Source organism: Sporothrix brasiliensis (genome assembly GCF_000820605.1).
Source record: "Sporothrix brasiliensis 5110 chromosome Unknown Cont21, whole genome shotgun sequence".
Taxonomy (NCBI): Eukaryota; Fungi; Ascomycota; class Sordariomycetes; order Ophiostomatales; family Ophiostomataceae; genus Sporothrix; species Sporothrix brasiliensis.
Window position 1 is genome coordinate 518,846 of NW_024467140.1, and position 16,454 is coordinate 535,299.

Consider the following 16,454-nt stretch of genomic DNA (forward strand, 5'->3'; position numbering starts at 1 on the left):
CATTCTTAACAGCAGGTCATTCATACTACGTATGTGCTCTACCAATAGACCACGCTGTGACCTTCCGTCCTTTGTGTCATATTTTCGGTATTCAGGGACTTTTTAAAACAACTACCTACAGAGTAAGATACCACGCATCCGTTCTCTCCTCTATGTCTTATATGATGTCACATATGCTGCATTCAATCATGCCTTGCTAATCATAAGCGTTCCTCCCGCTGCTAGATGATCTCTGCGTCGGTCTTGGTGCTTGGCTTGTCTGCCTTGGCGAGCGTGGTCACCTCCAAGCCAGTCTCATCACGCGCCAGTTGTGTCTATACGTGCGGCAGCGTTTGTTATTGGCAGGAGGATATTGATGCAGCGCTCGCAAAAGGCTACTCCCTCTATCAGTCTGGGAAAACTCTTGGTAAGTGCTGAACCGTTTTCAATATGGACATTTTCAAACGATGCAACATGGCGCTAAATCGACCCTTCTCATCCAAAATTAAAAGGTTCGGACAAATACCCCCACCAGTACAACGACTACGAGGGCTTCAGCTTCCCGACTTCTGCGCCGTGGTACGAGTTTCCTATTCTCTCGAGCTTTCAGGTCTACTCGGGTGGCTCGCCTGGGGCCGACAGAGTCATTTTCGACTCGAACGGAAAGTTTGACAGTCTAATCACGCACACCAGTGCAAGTGGTGACAATTTTGTCGCCTGCAAAGCCTAATTATATTGGCTCTCGGCTGCATCACCCGGCCCGTCAGCAATGTTGCCAGAACTTGTGACAAGCGGGCGACATTTACAGCTGCGGACTGCACACTTGCCTGGCAATGGGGTTTGTTTGGTATTACTAAGAGGCGTGGGATGGGGATAATGTATGTTGTGAGGTTATAAGCCAGTAATACAACGGCTGCGGACATTTTGTGAAGACCTAGCCAGGTTTATACTCGGTTTTGTAAAGGAATACGGTATATGGTCAAAAAATGGGGCAACCGTAGGTATAACTCAATAAGGAAAAAGGAGACAAAGGATACGAGTCTAAAAGTCAAGTTATGAACGAGACTTATAACAACCTACTTAAAAACAGTCGTGTGTAAACACTTAGGATAATATTATAAGTATTAAGTAAATAAGTCTTCACGATAAATTAACTATTAAAAAGTGTTACGTACAAACGTAGTACGTCACTAATTTCGAGATACTAGGTAACGGAACAAATAATAAAGTCTTACATGTATCACGATTCAAAATACCGTACTATAGTGTAAGTCTTAAATAATAGTATAATAATATATATAATAAATAATTATTAATTTTATATAAAGAGAGGGAGTTTCGGTAAGTAATCGTTTATTAAACTTACTCAAGTAACCGAGGAAGGTTAAAGGTTTAATTAAAGTCTCGATCGTTTATAAAGTAAAAAGGAAGATTCGGGTGGTCCAACCCTCGTAACCAGAGTCCTTGAAACGTTGTACTGAGTTTTTGGCCGCCAGGTACTGGCTCAGGGCGGTGTGGAAGATGAATTCGGGGCCTGCCAGCGCTTCACAAAAGACGAGGACTTTGCGCAGCAGCCGTTGTGCCCAGTTGGTGCCAGTGATGGGCACGTTGATGCAGATCGTTGTCCATCCGTAGAGGAAGATTGTGAGAAAGCTGCTCCAGGTAATGTCAAAGGTGCCACGGTCGCTGGAGGACGAGGTCCAGCCCTGTGTCGAGCGACATCGCCGGCTCGACACCTGGTCGAAATTTGCTATGTGCATCACAATGGTAGGAAAGGAGTCATGGTTGGATAAAACAATTACGCCGATAGAGTCATACACAATAAAGAACAAGAAACGGGGCCAGTGGCCAGTGGCCAGCAAGCACCCAGCCAAGGGTATTTAGAGTTTTCGTCAAGAACGGGTGTTGCGGCTCTTCGCAACGACAGTCCCCAAGGTTACGGTATCCTCGCGGACAAACACATCAGACCAAAGATTGTAATGTGACAGTTGGGTGTGAACAGTTATTTTCATACGTCCAGATGAATGGCCACATACAATGCGACTGAAACAAGCCACCATGCAGGGCCAGCGGCACGACCCATTATTGGGCCCTTCATTCTGGCCAGTTAACCCGACAGACGGACATACCACGCGGTTGAACAATCGAACATGGAAATGAGAGTGAGCAAAGGATGCGTCGCAAAGTGGCGAAAGCCAGAGTCAAATGGATATAGAAATAAGAAAAGAAGAAAACCCAAAAAAAAGGAAAAGGAGAAGCAAAGCCAGAAGAACGAGAACAAAAGCGGTACTCCATAATAAAATCGTAGAAATTAACGCCGATCACAAAAAACACCGAAAACCCGGCCTTGAAATGAAAACGAAAAGCACAACCTGCCTGCCATGCTGATCAAGTCGTAATACTGGAAGGTGGCAGCCAGAGCGGGCGGCTGTGGTTCAAGGATGCAAAGGATGCATTCTGACAGCAGGCGTAGCGTCACTTTAGAATCGGGAACAGTGGAGCATTATGCTAGCATCATAGCTTATTTGGACCTTTCACCTCTCCAGCCCGCGGCACTGGTATTGGGGTTGGCTCAGAGGGCCAGATTAAGCGCTGCGTCGTTCAGCCACAAAGACATCCATTTTTTTCCATTTTGCTTTTTGCATTTTGAAGTGTAACCTGTCAAGCTATGCACTGCCCCTTTGCCCAGCATAATCTCCACCAAACGAGAGACAGCTAGCCAATCACAGACGGAAGATTCTGCCAGGCGTGGGTGAACTGACTCCTTATATGGACGGCCAGCGAACGCCTCTTTCCTGCAATTCAGGCCACTTCTCCATGTCCCTATTTAATACTCCCTTTCTCCCTTTCATCTATTCTCCATTTTCCTCCAGTCACAGCGGCCCGCCGTTTTAGCACCTTTTAGCGCCCCGCAAACGGCCATTCAACACATTACGGCGGTGTTGAATTCGCCGAAACGCACCACCGCAGCAAAGACCAAAAAAAAAAGAAAAGAAAAGAAAAGAAAAGAAAAGCATCGCCAAATCTTTCGTCTCTTCACTTGCAACAACATGGCCGAGATGGACGCGCACGCAGACAAAGTGCGGCCCATTGCGGCGCGCGTGAAGCAGTTTGCAGCCCGTAAGCAGCCGTTTCGCATCTACCACGGCGCGACGAACAGCACGCGTAACTCGCAACGGCGGCTGGACAACACGGTGGACACCAGCGCCCTCAACCGCGTGCTGCGCATCGACACGATGTCCAAGACAGCGCTGGTCGAGCCCAATGTGCCCATGGACGCACTCGTGGCTGCCACAGTGGCCCACGGCCTTGTGCCCCTCGTCGTTATGGAGTTCCCGGGTATTACGGCCGGCGGCGGCTTCTCCGGTACTTCAGGCGAGAGCTCTTCGTTTCGCCACGGCCCGTTTGACGCCACAGTCAACTGGATCGAGATTGTGTTGGCCAGCGGCGAGGTGGTCAAGGCCTCGCGCACGACAGACGAGAACACGGATCTCTTCTGGGGCGCCGCGTCGGCATTCGGCACGCTGGGCGTGGTCACGTTGCTCGAAGTGCAGCTACAAGACGCCCAACCGTTCGTAAGGCTGACCTATACACTGCAAGACACTGTGCAAGGATCGAGAAAACAACTAGAGGAGGAGATTGGTGAGTTTCCGTTACAATAATATATCTACCTATTAGTACACTAATTCGAACTAACCCTTGTGATATTATAATAGAAAGGGACGTTGTGGATTATATCGATGGTATTATGTTCTCTAAAAAGGCGACGGTCGTGTGCTCCGGTATCTTTACAGCAAACGTGCCGGCGGGCGGTAAGGTCGCCCGGTTTATCCGTAGTAGCGATCCGTGGTTCTACGTACACGTCCGCCGTATGCTCAAGAAATTTACCGCGGTCCCGGCGGGCACGACGTTTACCGAGTACGTCCCGTTGGTTGACTACCTCTTCCGCTACGACCGTGGCGGCTTCTGGGTGGCCAAGTACTCGTTCAACTACTTCCTCGTACCCTTCAACCGCATCACGCGCTTTGTGCTCAATCCGTTCATGCACACACGCACCATGTACCGGGCCCTGCACCAGAGCGGACTGGCTGATTTCTACATGGTGCAGGACGTGGGCGTGCCCTACGAGAAGATGGATGAATTTGTCGACTGGCTGGAGACGGCGTTTAACATCTATCCGCTATGGTTGTGCCCCCTATTGCTAGCACGCAACTCGCCCAACGCCGGGCACGGCCTACACTCGGACTTTGCCCAGCTCGATGGCAGCACGTCTGCAGGCCGCTTGATGAATTTTGGCCTGTGGGGCCCGCTGCCCTCGGGCTTGTCGGACCGTGCCGCATTCATAAAGGCCAACCGGTTGCTGGAACAAAAAGTGCAGCAGCTCGGTGGCAAGAAGTGGCTTTATGCACACGCCTACTATACCGAGGAAGAGTTCTGGGCCCACTATGACCGCGCGTCCTACGATCGTGTCCGGGCCAAGTACGGTGCCGAGCGGCTGCCTACGGTCTATGACAAGGTCAAGGTCGTGGAGAAGCCCCGAACAGGCGGTGATGGGCTCCTGGGCTGGCTGCTGGCCCTTTTCTGGGCAGTCTGGCCAGTACGGGGGTTGTACGGCGTCTTGATGGCTGTTCTGGGCGGAGATTACCTGATGGGCCGTTCTGTCACGCCGCTAACGACTGTTTCGCCCAAGGTTGTCAAGCAGAGTTGAGTGGACGGTGTGAGTGGAAGGGGTGAAAGTCTTTCTCCACCATCGTCATGATGTCTGGTGGTCTGATGGTCTGGTTTCTCTCCCTCAGCCTCGTACACTCTAGCCCCCGCCACCTCACGGTAATCCCTCGGGCGATGACTCCTGTAGAGCTTCGTGTATGCCCTTGAGGTGCGAGATGAGATCCTTGACCGTCGTATGGAAGCTCGGGTGTTTAATGCCCAGGTCCTTGGCCGTGGTCACACCGTCAAAGCCGTACGAGTCGTCGACCGGCTGCTTCTCATACTACACCTTGTTCTTAGCCCGGTCAAACTCCTCTTCCATGAACGACGCTACCGAGTCGTACGTGAACCGCTCCGTGCCACCAGGAATGTACCTCTTACCGGCCGCGTCTGGACGTAGCAACGCCTCCACGTAGGCCAGCGGTTATAGCAAAAACATAAGGTAACCGTAAGTATAACTCAGTAGACCAAGACTAAAGTGTGTCCATAGAAAATAGGAGAGGATGTGTACCATGGTCAATTAAACATTAGTGTAATACACTGCCATTGAGACAGATCGAAAATATTACAGCCATAAACTGTATCGGCGCTGTTTAGCTGAGCATTTTTTCTTGTAATTGTTTGGTGCTTATTCAAAAATAAAATAAAATAAAGAAAAATAAAAATAAAAATAATGATATCGATACTCGTGGAGAAAAAAAAATCAAAGAGATAAAAATAGTTTTATGAAACAATCAAGTTAAATAAAACGAAGTAAAACAAATGTATAATATAAATAATAATAATACGGTAAAACATTTGACAACAGTACATTTCATTTTCTAACCACACAATTATCACAATTATATTCAACTAAAAAAAATTCGGTTTAAACAAGAATAATAAATAACAGTATATAATCTTTAAGACTACCCGTCCGGTTAAGGCTTAATGTTATAAGTGGTTGTAGGATAGGTCTTCACAATAGATTAGTTAATAAAAAGTATTGGTTTCGAGGACGAAGGTAGGTGTGTTGTCATAATCGATTCGTGACCGAAGGCCACGAATCAGGTGACTAGGCTTACATAATAGGGCGTGGTGTGGCTGGTCCCCAACCACACGTTAACGCTACGCTAGTGAAAAGCCTTTTCTCCTTAAATAAGAGGACTCCCTTCTTCCCACCGGGAAGAAGGGGTAAGAATTAGTCTTTATTATAATACACACCTACCTTCGTCCTCGAAACTAATACTTTTTATTAACTAATCTATTATAAAGACCTATCTTATAATCACTTATAATAATTTTAATTCTTCTTTTTACGGATACCTTTTTACGATAGTTGGAAGAAGAGAAGCGATAAACCCACTCTCCGTTAGGTCGAGCCGAGTTATACGTTCGTACTCGTGAGGCCTTACGAGTCTCCCGTAAGTAAACGTCGACCCTATCCTTGAAAACCTTAACTTATAATCAACGGTCGAAGACCCGATCGGATCTTCGAGTACTAGAGTAGTGATAATAGTACCGACTAGTAAAAAAGAGGGAGAAGAAGGTGGTGGGATTAATACTACTACGGAAGAATAAGTCGAAAAAAAAACGACGAAGAAAAAACGTTTAAAAAAAAGTTAACGACGTTCGAAAGGAAACGAGTTTTTAAAGAAAGGATCGTGGTTTTAAAGGACGTAAAACGTTAACGAGTCTTTTATTAAAACGAAGAGATTAAAGATAAATTTACCGTTTCCCTCTCTTTAACCCCGTTATTTAAAGAAAATTCTTTTAAACCGAATAATAACTCGAAAGTCGACGAAGAAACGTAAAAGAGTCGTAAATTAAAAGATTTAAAAATACAACTATCGTTTAAGGTTTATAAGAATTATTCTACTTTTAAAGACCGGGAATTTTAAATCTTAAAATTAAAAATAATATTTAAAATTAAACCGTACGAATTCTCGAATTCTCGTAATCGAGTCGTCGTTACTTATAACTATATAAATAAACCGTTTAAAAGATAATAAAATTAATATATACGTAACGTTAAAGATCTCGAGAAACGTCGACGACTTAAACGTTTTTAAGATAAATTTAAAGAGTAAATAACGACACTCACCCTTACTACGGACGACCCGTCGATATAAACCTATAAGTTATATAAAAAGACACACTTTCGACTTAATTAACTATTATCCGAGTTTTTAAACTACTTACACTTTTTAAAAGAGTAAATAACGTCTCTTCTCGATAAATTTAAAAAAAAGACTTTTTATTTTAAGTTAAATAATTAACTTAAGTATACGTTAAACGAAGTTATCGATTATAAAAAGATTAACCTCCGAGACTTATACGTAAAAACCGAATTATTATTTATATAACGGGTAAGAAATCGTTTTACCGATAACGTTCGTAATTCGTAAGAAAGTCGTAAACGACTTAACGATAAACCGTAAAAAAACGTATCTTAAAAAAGGAAACGTTAACGTTACTCGGACGACTATAAAAATCGTAAAAACGAAAAAGGGAGGAATATAACGGACTCCTAACCTTCTCGTTTATAAAATAAAAAAGAGTCGTAAAAAAAACCCTCGGTTACTTACTTTAAGTATAATAAAGTAAGACACTATATAAATAACTACTTAAAAAACGTACCTATTTAAAATACTATTACTAAAAAGCCCGTTAAGTTAAAAAACCCTTAATTACCTCTTTCGAGTCCGAAAAAAAGACGATAGAAATAAAATATAAACCACTAAAGAACGCGTTAGTAATATATTACGAGAGAGTCGAGGAAAAGACGACTATTACCTTAAATATTACCACGGGGTTAAATATCGTAAATATCTAATTCGTAAAACGACTTTAATTACGAAAAACGAGACATCCCGATCCAGTGACGTATTTAACAAACGCCTTTAAAACTTAAACATTTAGAATCTAGGATATCCTTATTACTTTTACGGATTTCCGTAAAAGGATTAAAAAGACGATCCGTCTTTATATCGTACTCGATAAGTCGAAGAGTCCGGATATTAACCTTATTTTACTAAATATTACAAGTTTAAAAACGTTAAATATTAATATTTTAGTAAAAGTACTATAACGTTTCGTATATAAAACCTTAAAGATTTATATTAAGACCTCGAAGAAGTTTACGAAAATTATATAAAACGAAACGGTAATATATACGGTTATAACGTTCCCGGTAGTCCCGAGTAAACGCCCTTACGAAGACTATCCTTTTAATATAAAAAAGTAAAAAACTCGTAAAAAAGTCGTACTACCCGTCGAGTTAAAAGACTTTACGGATATCTTTAGTATATTTAAAACGATAATTATCCCGTCGTTTAAATAGACTAATTATATTATAGATCTTTTACCGGATACACAACCCTTATATAAAACGATTTACCCGTTATTTAAACGGAAATTATAAAAACTACGACTTTATATCGAAGAGAACCTATAAAACGGACGTATCCACCCCTTTAAGTCGTTAACCGACGTACCTATATTATTTATACTAAAAAAGGATAATATATTACGACTTTACGTCGACTATCGTAAGTTAAATAAAGTTACCGTAAAAAACCGGTATACTCTTTTATTAATTTTTAAAATTTTAAATCGGATAAATAAAGCCTAGTTTTTCTTTAAACTCGATATTAAAAATACTTATTATCGAATCCGGATTAAAAAGGGTAATAAGTGAAAGACCACGTTTCGTATACGATATAACCACTTCGAGTATATAGTTCTTCCTTTTAACTTAACTAACACTCTTACCACCTTTTAACATTATATTTATACAACTTTATAAGGGTTGATTAATATTATATATATAGTATATATAAATAACGTTTTAATATTCTTTTAATCCCGAGAGTAATACGTACGATATTTATACGAAGTGTTAAAAAGACTTAAACGAGCCTAGTTATATACTAATTTATATAAGTGTAAATTTTTTATAAATAAAGTGGAATTTTTAAGATTTATCTTTATACGTTATAAAGTTAAAATAAACCCGAAACGAATAACTACTATTATAAAGTAACTAAAACCGAAGTCCTACCGTAATATATAAGTATTTTTAAGATTCTATAACTTTTATAAACGATTTATCCTCGTGTATTCGTAAATTACAACCCCACTTAATAACCTTTTAAAAGGTATGTAAAATAAGAAGAAACCGGGAATAGTTACGTTTTCGACTCACGAACGAGAAACTTTCGACGAACTTAAAACTTATTTTAAAAAAACGCCGTTACTAAGGTACTTTAATTTTAAACTACAAACCCGACTCGAAACGGACGCGTTAAAAAAGGGTAACTTTAAAGTACTATTTTAATTAAACGAACAAGATAGATACCACCTAATCGCCTTTTAGTTAAAAAAATAAAAAGGGTTAAAGTTAAACTATAATACCCTCGATTAAGAAATAATAGTAATTATAAAGAGTTTTAAATATTAACGATAATACTTAAATAAAAGTCGTTAAAAAGTCGAAGTTTTATCGGACCATGTTAATTTAAAAACGTTTATAAGTTAATAAAAGTTAAATAACCGGTAAACTAAATAGTGTATATTTTTAATACTATTTAATTTTAAGATTAAACATTAAGTAAAGAAAAGAAACCCCGTCGATACGCCGTCGTGTCGTTCGGACTATAAGTTTAGTAACGAAGATTATAATTATAAAAACCTTTTACTTATACTATAATAAAGGTTAACGGTAACGTAATAAATACTAATCTTATAATAAAAACACTAACAAGTTTATAATTAAGATTAAAGGGAAAAGGTTACGTCTTTATAACGAGAGTTAGGCGAGAAGCCTTTATAAGTTTAATAGATTTAAACTCGCCCTTAAAAAAACCAGGTTCGAACGAGGAGTTCGAAAGCCTTATCGTTAACTTGTAACTTTTAACCGAAACCACTTATAACGTAATATATTTTAAAGACTTTAATATAGTTTATAACTATATAAAAGAAGGTTACGTTAATAAATCCTTCCACCCCGTTACAAGACTTATTATTAACCTTATAAACCAACGATTCGTTTTATACAACGAAACGAAACGTTACGTAAACGGGAAAACTACGAGACTTTCGATAAAGATTAAACTAAAACGGATTATTAAAATACCGTTACTATATTTATATCCCGGTAAAAAGTTCGGTACGTTAAAAGATACTTAACCGACATTATAATAAACCTTTAACGGGTCACTTTAAAAAGGTTAAAATAAAAGAAATAATAAAAAGAAAATTCTATTAACTAAGTATAATTAAAGATATATATAAATTCATCGATTCGTGTCCGATCTATTAACGAATCGTTACGAGAAGATATAAACTATATAAAAAGCTATAACCCTTATTAATCCTACAAGGACCTTAATAAGAGATTTTTATAGATTTTATTATAAAATTACTTATCGTTTACTATTAAAAAGAACTAGTAAATAGTATTTTAGTAGTAGTCGACCGATATACGAAAATATATCGTTTCCTTTTAGTTTTAACTATTATTACGTCTAAAGGACTAGTACGAATAATATATAATAAGATTAAGAACCGGTACGGGACACTTAAAGGAATTATCTCCGATAAAGGAAGTGTATTCACAAGTCAATTTTAGTTAAAAATATATACAACGTTATTAATTCGTCGAAGACTCTTAATAATATACCACTTTTAAACCGATAAATAAACTAAACGTATAAACTAAACCTTAGAATATTATTTAAAGGTATTTTTTAACGACGAGTAGTCGAATTAACCGTTACTTTTATAAAACGTAGAGTTTACGATTAATAATACTATTAACGTAACTATTAAGGTTATACTTTTTAATATATTATACGGATATAATTTAAATATATATATTAACGTCGAGGCCGACGTTTACGAAAAAGGGGTACTAGTTATTACGGATAAAATCGAGAAAATTTATACCTTTAAAAAAAAGACAAAGAATTATTAAAGAAAAACTTAAAAAGCGTATAAAAAATACTATAATAAAAAACACTAACTAAAAGTTTTTAAAGTAAAAGATCTCGTCGTATTATCGACGTAAAATCTTAAACTATAAGTAACTAAAAAGAAAATAACACCGAAATTTATTAGGCCCTTTAAGGTTATTAAAGAAATTGGTTTATAAATATATAGACTAGCGTTACTATAAATATATAACCGTATTTATAATATATTCTCGGTCTTTTTATTAAAACCTTAAAAGTCCCGAAAAGAGGAGCCGGTAAAAAAGATACCGTTACCCGTACTTAAAAAAAACTAAAAGGAATAAAAAGTAAAAATAGTTAAAGATAAAACGAAACGTAATAAAAAGGTCTACTACTTAATAAAATAAGTAGGATAGTCCGTAAAATATAACTAATAGGTGTTTAAAAAGAATATAAAATATACTAAAAAGGTTATTTAAGATTATAAGAAAAAACATAAAAAAATTACTTTACGAAAAAGAAAGTAAATTTATAAAATTACTATTTAAATTCGGTCAACGACTTTACGGTGAAACGTAAGTACGATACGCGTTAAAAACGCCTATTTAATAAAGAAAGATTTAAATAACGACTTTATAATAATATACAAACGTTATACGTTAAAAACGCCTACCTAATTAAAAGAATATAAAAAACGACTCGGTACGTAAACGACCTAACTACGTACTCGTAACGTTTAACCCGGAAAAAAAAACTATCACTAATACCTAATACGACTCAATAAAGATAAACGAACGATATACGACGAAGGCGTTTTAAAAAAGAGAGGGGTTAAAACGACGTTTACGACGTTTTACGTAAACGAAAAAGAGGCCCTCTTTAGTCACGTTCCGACCGATTAAGTTAAAAAAGATATAACGATCCTTTAACCACTTTTAATATAAAGAATCCCCGAACCCGAGTCGTAAGTAAAACTACTCGAGGTCCGACCTATTATTATTAATAATAAAAAGGATACGGTCGTAAATAACCTACGACTTTATTACGATTCCTTTATAAACGACCCGACTTACCGTTTTATTAAAACTAGTAGTTAACCGGTAGGTTCTTTTATAACCCCGTATAAGTACTATTAACCGATATATAAATTCGTTTACGATATATAATAAAACTAAGAACGTTTCCTCGTTCGACCTTAACGAAAGGTCGATTACTTTAGTAATAATACGAAGAACGGTACGAACGTTTCTTATAAATAACGTAAAAACCTTCTTATAAGAATAATAACGAGCCTCGTATCGTTAATATCTCGTCGTTACTTTACGTACGTAACGTAAAGTCTAACGAGGGTTAACGTCTTAAAGGTTATTAACTACGTTAAAGAGACAAGTAATATACGTATAAACTTAAGGGTCGATAGTAAACTCCGACTCGGGGTCGTCGTTATCTTAAATCCTTAACGACTCGTCGTCGGATTTATTATCTATTATATTACTATCCTCGTTTAAGTGTATATCGTTAAAGGTATTACGGTCCGACGTTTTACGAGTAAAACGTTAAAAAACTACGGACGAGGTTTATATTATAAAAAAAACGGGAGTAGTATCGTTAATAATATACGGTCGAGTCGTAAAAGTAACGGGAGTTATAACGGGCTAAAGACGATTAGTACTTAAAGGGTTTATAACTACGTCGTAAAACGTAAAGTTGTTAAACGGTTAAAAACGGCTCGAGTCCGAAGAGTTTACGACTTAAAAATAAGGCGTAAAGAAAGTAGTCTTAAAAGACGGAATAAACGAAACTATAAACGAGTTAAACGATAAGTTCGAAAAAAACAAACGTAGTTAAGATTCTTTTACGGGTAGTAAAACCACTTATTAAATAAACCGTAATATATTAAACCGAGGTTAAAAAGGTTTAACGACTATCGAACGACTTGTAAACGAATTAACGCCGATATACCGAACGATAATACGAATACGGGCGCGTTTTTTAACCTTCGACACCGTAAGTTAACTAGTATAAAAAGGGGTGAACGAACGACGAAACGAACTTATAGTACGTTAAATAAACGTACGGTTTAATATAGTTAATAAACGTTAAGTAATTAAACCCGAATTACTTACGTTACTACGTAAAGACGGGGAGATAAAAGACGAAGACTACGAAATTCTTATTATAATATCGTTTAAAGACTTATCCCCGTTACGTTTATAACGTTAAAGAGTTTTAAAAGGTATATTAAAAAATACTAATTAAAAACGACTCTTAAATAAACAGACTACGATATACTAACGAATAAAAAAGAGTTGTTAAAAAAGTTCGACTAATAATTTACAAACGATAAATAGTCGATAATTCTACGAAGTGTTAAAGGAAAAGGGGAAAGAAAACGAGTTACGATTCTCTTACGAGTAAAAAATAATTTACTTAAGAAACGCTCGTTAAGTTAAAAACGAGTAAAGAGTAAAAAGGGTAAGAGTAAACTATAATAAAGGCCTAACCGGACAACTAGTTTTATACTCGTATACGAGGAAAGAGTGATAAAAGTAAATAACGTTTATAAAAAAAACGATGTTTACGAATAAACGTTTCGGGTAAAAATAACCTACGAACACTCACCGTTACTTATTTATTACACAACTACTAATATACTTTATAAAAACGACGACGTTAAACGGTATTTAACCGAAAACGAGAATATTTATTTAAACATCGACGTTTAACGATAAATAGTTTAAACACGTTTAACACTCTTAAACCTCGTACTACGTCGGTGACCGACGGACCGGACCACTATATAATATAAGAGATTATAAGGTAACTTACACACGAATTAACGGACTATCGTATATAGTTAAAGGACTAATTATAACTTCCGATACTCCTTACCCGGGTAAAAGTAAGGAGATTAAAGGAAGTCGCGAGAAGAACTAAGGCCTAGTTTATCGAAAGGGGAGGATAATTATTATAATCGATTCGTAACCGAAGACCACGAATCAAGTAACTAAGCTTATATAATAAGGCGTGGTATAACTAGTCCCTAACCACACGTTAACGCCACGTTAGTGAAAAGCCTTTTCTCCTTAAATAAAAGGACTCCCTTCTTCCCACCGGGAAGAAGGGGTAAGAATTAGTCTTTATTATAATACACACTTACCTTCGCCCTCGAAACCAATGTTTTTCATTAACTAATCTATTATGAAGACCTATCTTACAATCACTTATAACATGTGTATTGTAACAGAGACTAATTCTTACCCTTTCTTCCCGGTGGGAAGAAGGGAGTCCTTTTATTTAAAGAGAAAGGTTTTTTATTAACGTGGTATTAACGTATAGTTAAGGACTAGTTACACCGTGTCTTATTATATAAACCTAGTTACTTAATTCGTAGTCTTCGGTTATAAATCGATTATAATAATTATTCTTTTTTTTTAATAAACTAGACTTTAGTTTTTCTCGTAACTTCCTTTAATCTTTTTACTTTTACTCGAGTAAAAAGTATCGGAAGTTATAATTAATCCTTTAATTATATACGATAGTCCGTTAATTTATATACGAGTTACTTTATAATCTTTTATATTATATAATAGGCCGGTTTATCGATTACCGATATAATATAAGGTTTAAAAGTATTAAACGTATTTAAATTATTTATTATTAAATATTAATATTTAAATAAATATTCTCGTTTTTAATTAAATATTATTTAACGTTATTATTCTTATAAAGTATATTAATAATTATATAATAAATAAATAACGACGAGTATTTACGGGTTATTTTTACTCGAAACGTTTATTCGTAAATATCGTTTTTTTTATAAACGTTATTTACTTTATTACTCTTTTTTCGTATACGAGTATAAAACTAGTTACTCGGTTAAACTTTTATTATAACTCGTTTTTACTCTTTTTACTTTTTACTCGTTTTTAACTTAACGAACGTTTTTTAAGTAAATTATTTTTTATTTATAAAAGAATTATAATTTATTTTCTTTCCTTTTTTTTAACGTTTCGTAAAATTATCGACTATTTATTATTTATAACTCGTTAATCGAGTTTTTTAATAACTTTTATTTATTTATTAATATATTATAATTTATTCGTTTAAAAGTCGTTTTTAATTACTATTTTTTAATATACTTTTTAAAACCTTTTAACGTTATAAACGTAATAAAGATAAGTCTTTAAATAATATTATAATAAGAATTTCGTAGTCTTCCTTTTTTATCTCTTCGTTTTTATATAATAATATAAGTAATTCGAGTTTAACTATGTAACGTTTATCGACCGTATTAAACTATACGTTTATTTAACGTATTATAAACTCGTTTCGTCGTTCGTTTACCCTTTTTTATACTAGTTAACTCGTAGTATCGAAGGTTAAAAAACACGTCCGTATTCGTATTATCGTTTAACGTATCGGTGTTAATTCGTTTATAAATCGTTCGATAATCGATAAATCTTTTTAATTTTAATTTAATATATTACGGTTTATTTAATAAGTGGTTTTACTACTCGTAAAAGAATTTTAACTACGTTTGTTTTTTTCGGACTTATCGTTTAATTCGTTTATAGTCTCGTTTATTCCGTCTTTTAAAGTTACTTTTTTTATACCTCGTTTTTAAATCGTTACTCTTTTAAGTTTTAATCGTTTTTAACCGTTTAATAACTTTACGTTTTATAACGTAATCGTAAACTCTTTTTATATTAATTACTTTTAATCCGTTATAACTCTCGTTACTTTTATAACTCGTCCGTATACTATTAATATATTATAATCGATTCGTAGTCGAAGACCACGAATCAAGTAACTAGGCTTATATAATAAGGCGTGGTGTGGCTAGTCCCTAACCACACGTTAACGCCACGCTAGTAAAAAGCCTTTCTCCTTAAATAAAAGGACTCCTTTCTTTTTAAAAGAAAGAAGGGGTAAGAATTAGTCTTTATTATAATATATACCTACCTTCGTTCTCGAAACTAATACTTTTTATTAACTAATTTATTATAAAGACTTATTTTATAATTACTTATAATAATTTTAATTCTTTTTTTTACAGATACCTTTTTACGATAGTTAAAAAAAGAGAAGTAATAAACTTACCTTTTATTAAATCGAATTAAGTTATACGTTTACGTTTATAAGACTTTACGAGTCTTTCGTAAGTAAACGTCGATTTTATTTTTAAAAACCTTAACTTATAATTAATAGTTAAAGACTCGACCGAATCTTCGAGTATTAAAGTAGTAATAATAGTACCGATTAATAGTAAAAAGGAAAAAAAACGGTAAAATTAATACTATTACGGAAAAATAAGTAAAAAAAAAGACAACGAAAAAAAAACGTTTAAAAAGAAAACTAGTAACGTTTAAAAAGAAACGAACTTTTAAAAAAAAGATCGTAGTTTTAAAAGATATAAAACGTTAACGAGTCTTTCGTCGAAACGAAAAGACTAAGGATAAATCCACCGTTTCCTTCTCTTTAACCCCGTTATTTAAAGAAAATTCTTTTAAATCGAATAATAACTCGAAAGTCGACGAAGAAACGTAAAAGGGTTATAAGTCGAAAGATTTAAAAATACAACTATCGTTTAAAGTTTATAAAAATTATTTTACTTTCGAAGACTAAAAATTTTAAATTTTAAAATTAAAAATAATATTTAAAATTAAACCGTACGAATTCTCGAATTCTCGTAATCGAGTCGTCGTTACTTATAATTATATAAATAAACCGTTTAAAAGGTAGTAAAACTAATATATACGTAACGTTAAAAATCTTAAGGAACGTCGACGACTCGAACGTTTTTAAAATAAATTTAAAGAGTAAATAACG

General features: G+C 35.5%; 2 protein-coding genes across 2 annotated transcripts; one reads left to right on the forward strand and one right to left on the reverse strand.

Moving 5' to 3' along the window:
• Nucleotides 1–1,391: 1,391 nt before the first annotated feature.
• Nucleotides 1,392–1,739, reverse strand: SPBR_05418 (uncharacterized protein; the record flags this gene model as incomplete). The annotated part of the gene is made up of 1 exon (XM_040763694.1): nt 1,392–1,739. The coding sequence occupies one exon, from the start codon at nt 1,737–1,739 to the stop codon at nt 1,392–1,394; it is 348 nt and encodes a 115-aa protein (XP_040615197.1).
• Nucleotides 1,740–3,029: 1,290 nt separating this feature from the next.
• On the forward strand, nt 3,030–4,687 carry SPBR_04906 (FAD binding protein domain protein; the record flags this gene model as incomplete). The annotated part of the gene is made up of 2 exons (XM_040763183.1): nt 3,030–3,621; nt 3,774–4,687. 2 exons carry the CDS (start codon nt 3,030–3,032, stop codon nt 4,685–4,687), a joined length of 1,506 nt encoding a protein of 501 aa, XP_040615198.1.
• Between the last annotated feature and the right edge of the window lie 11,767 nt (nt 4,688–16,454).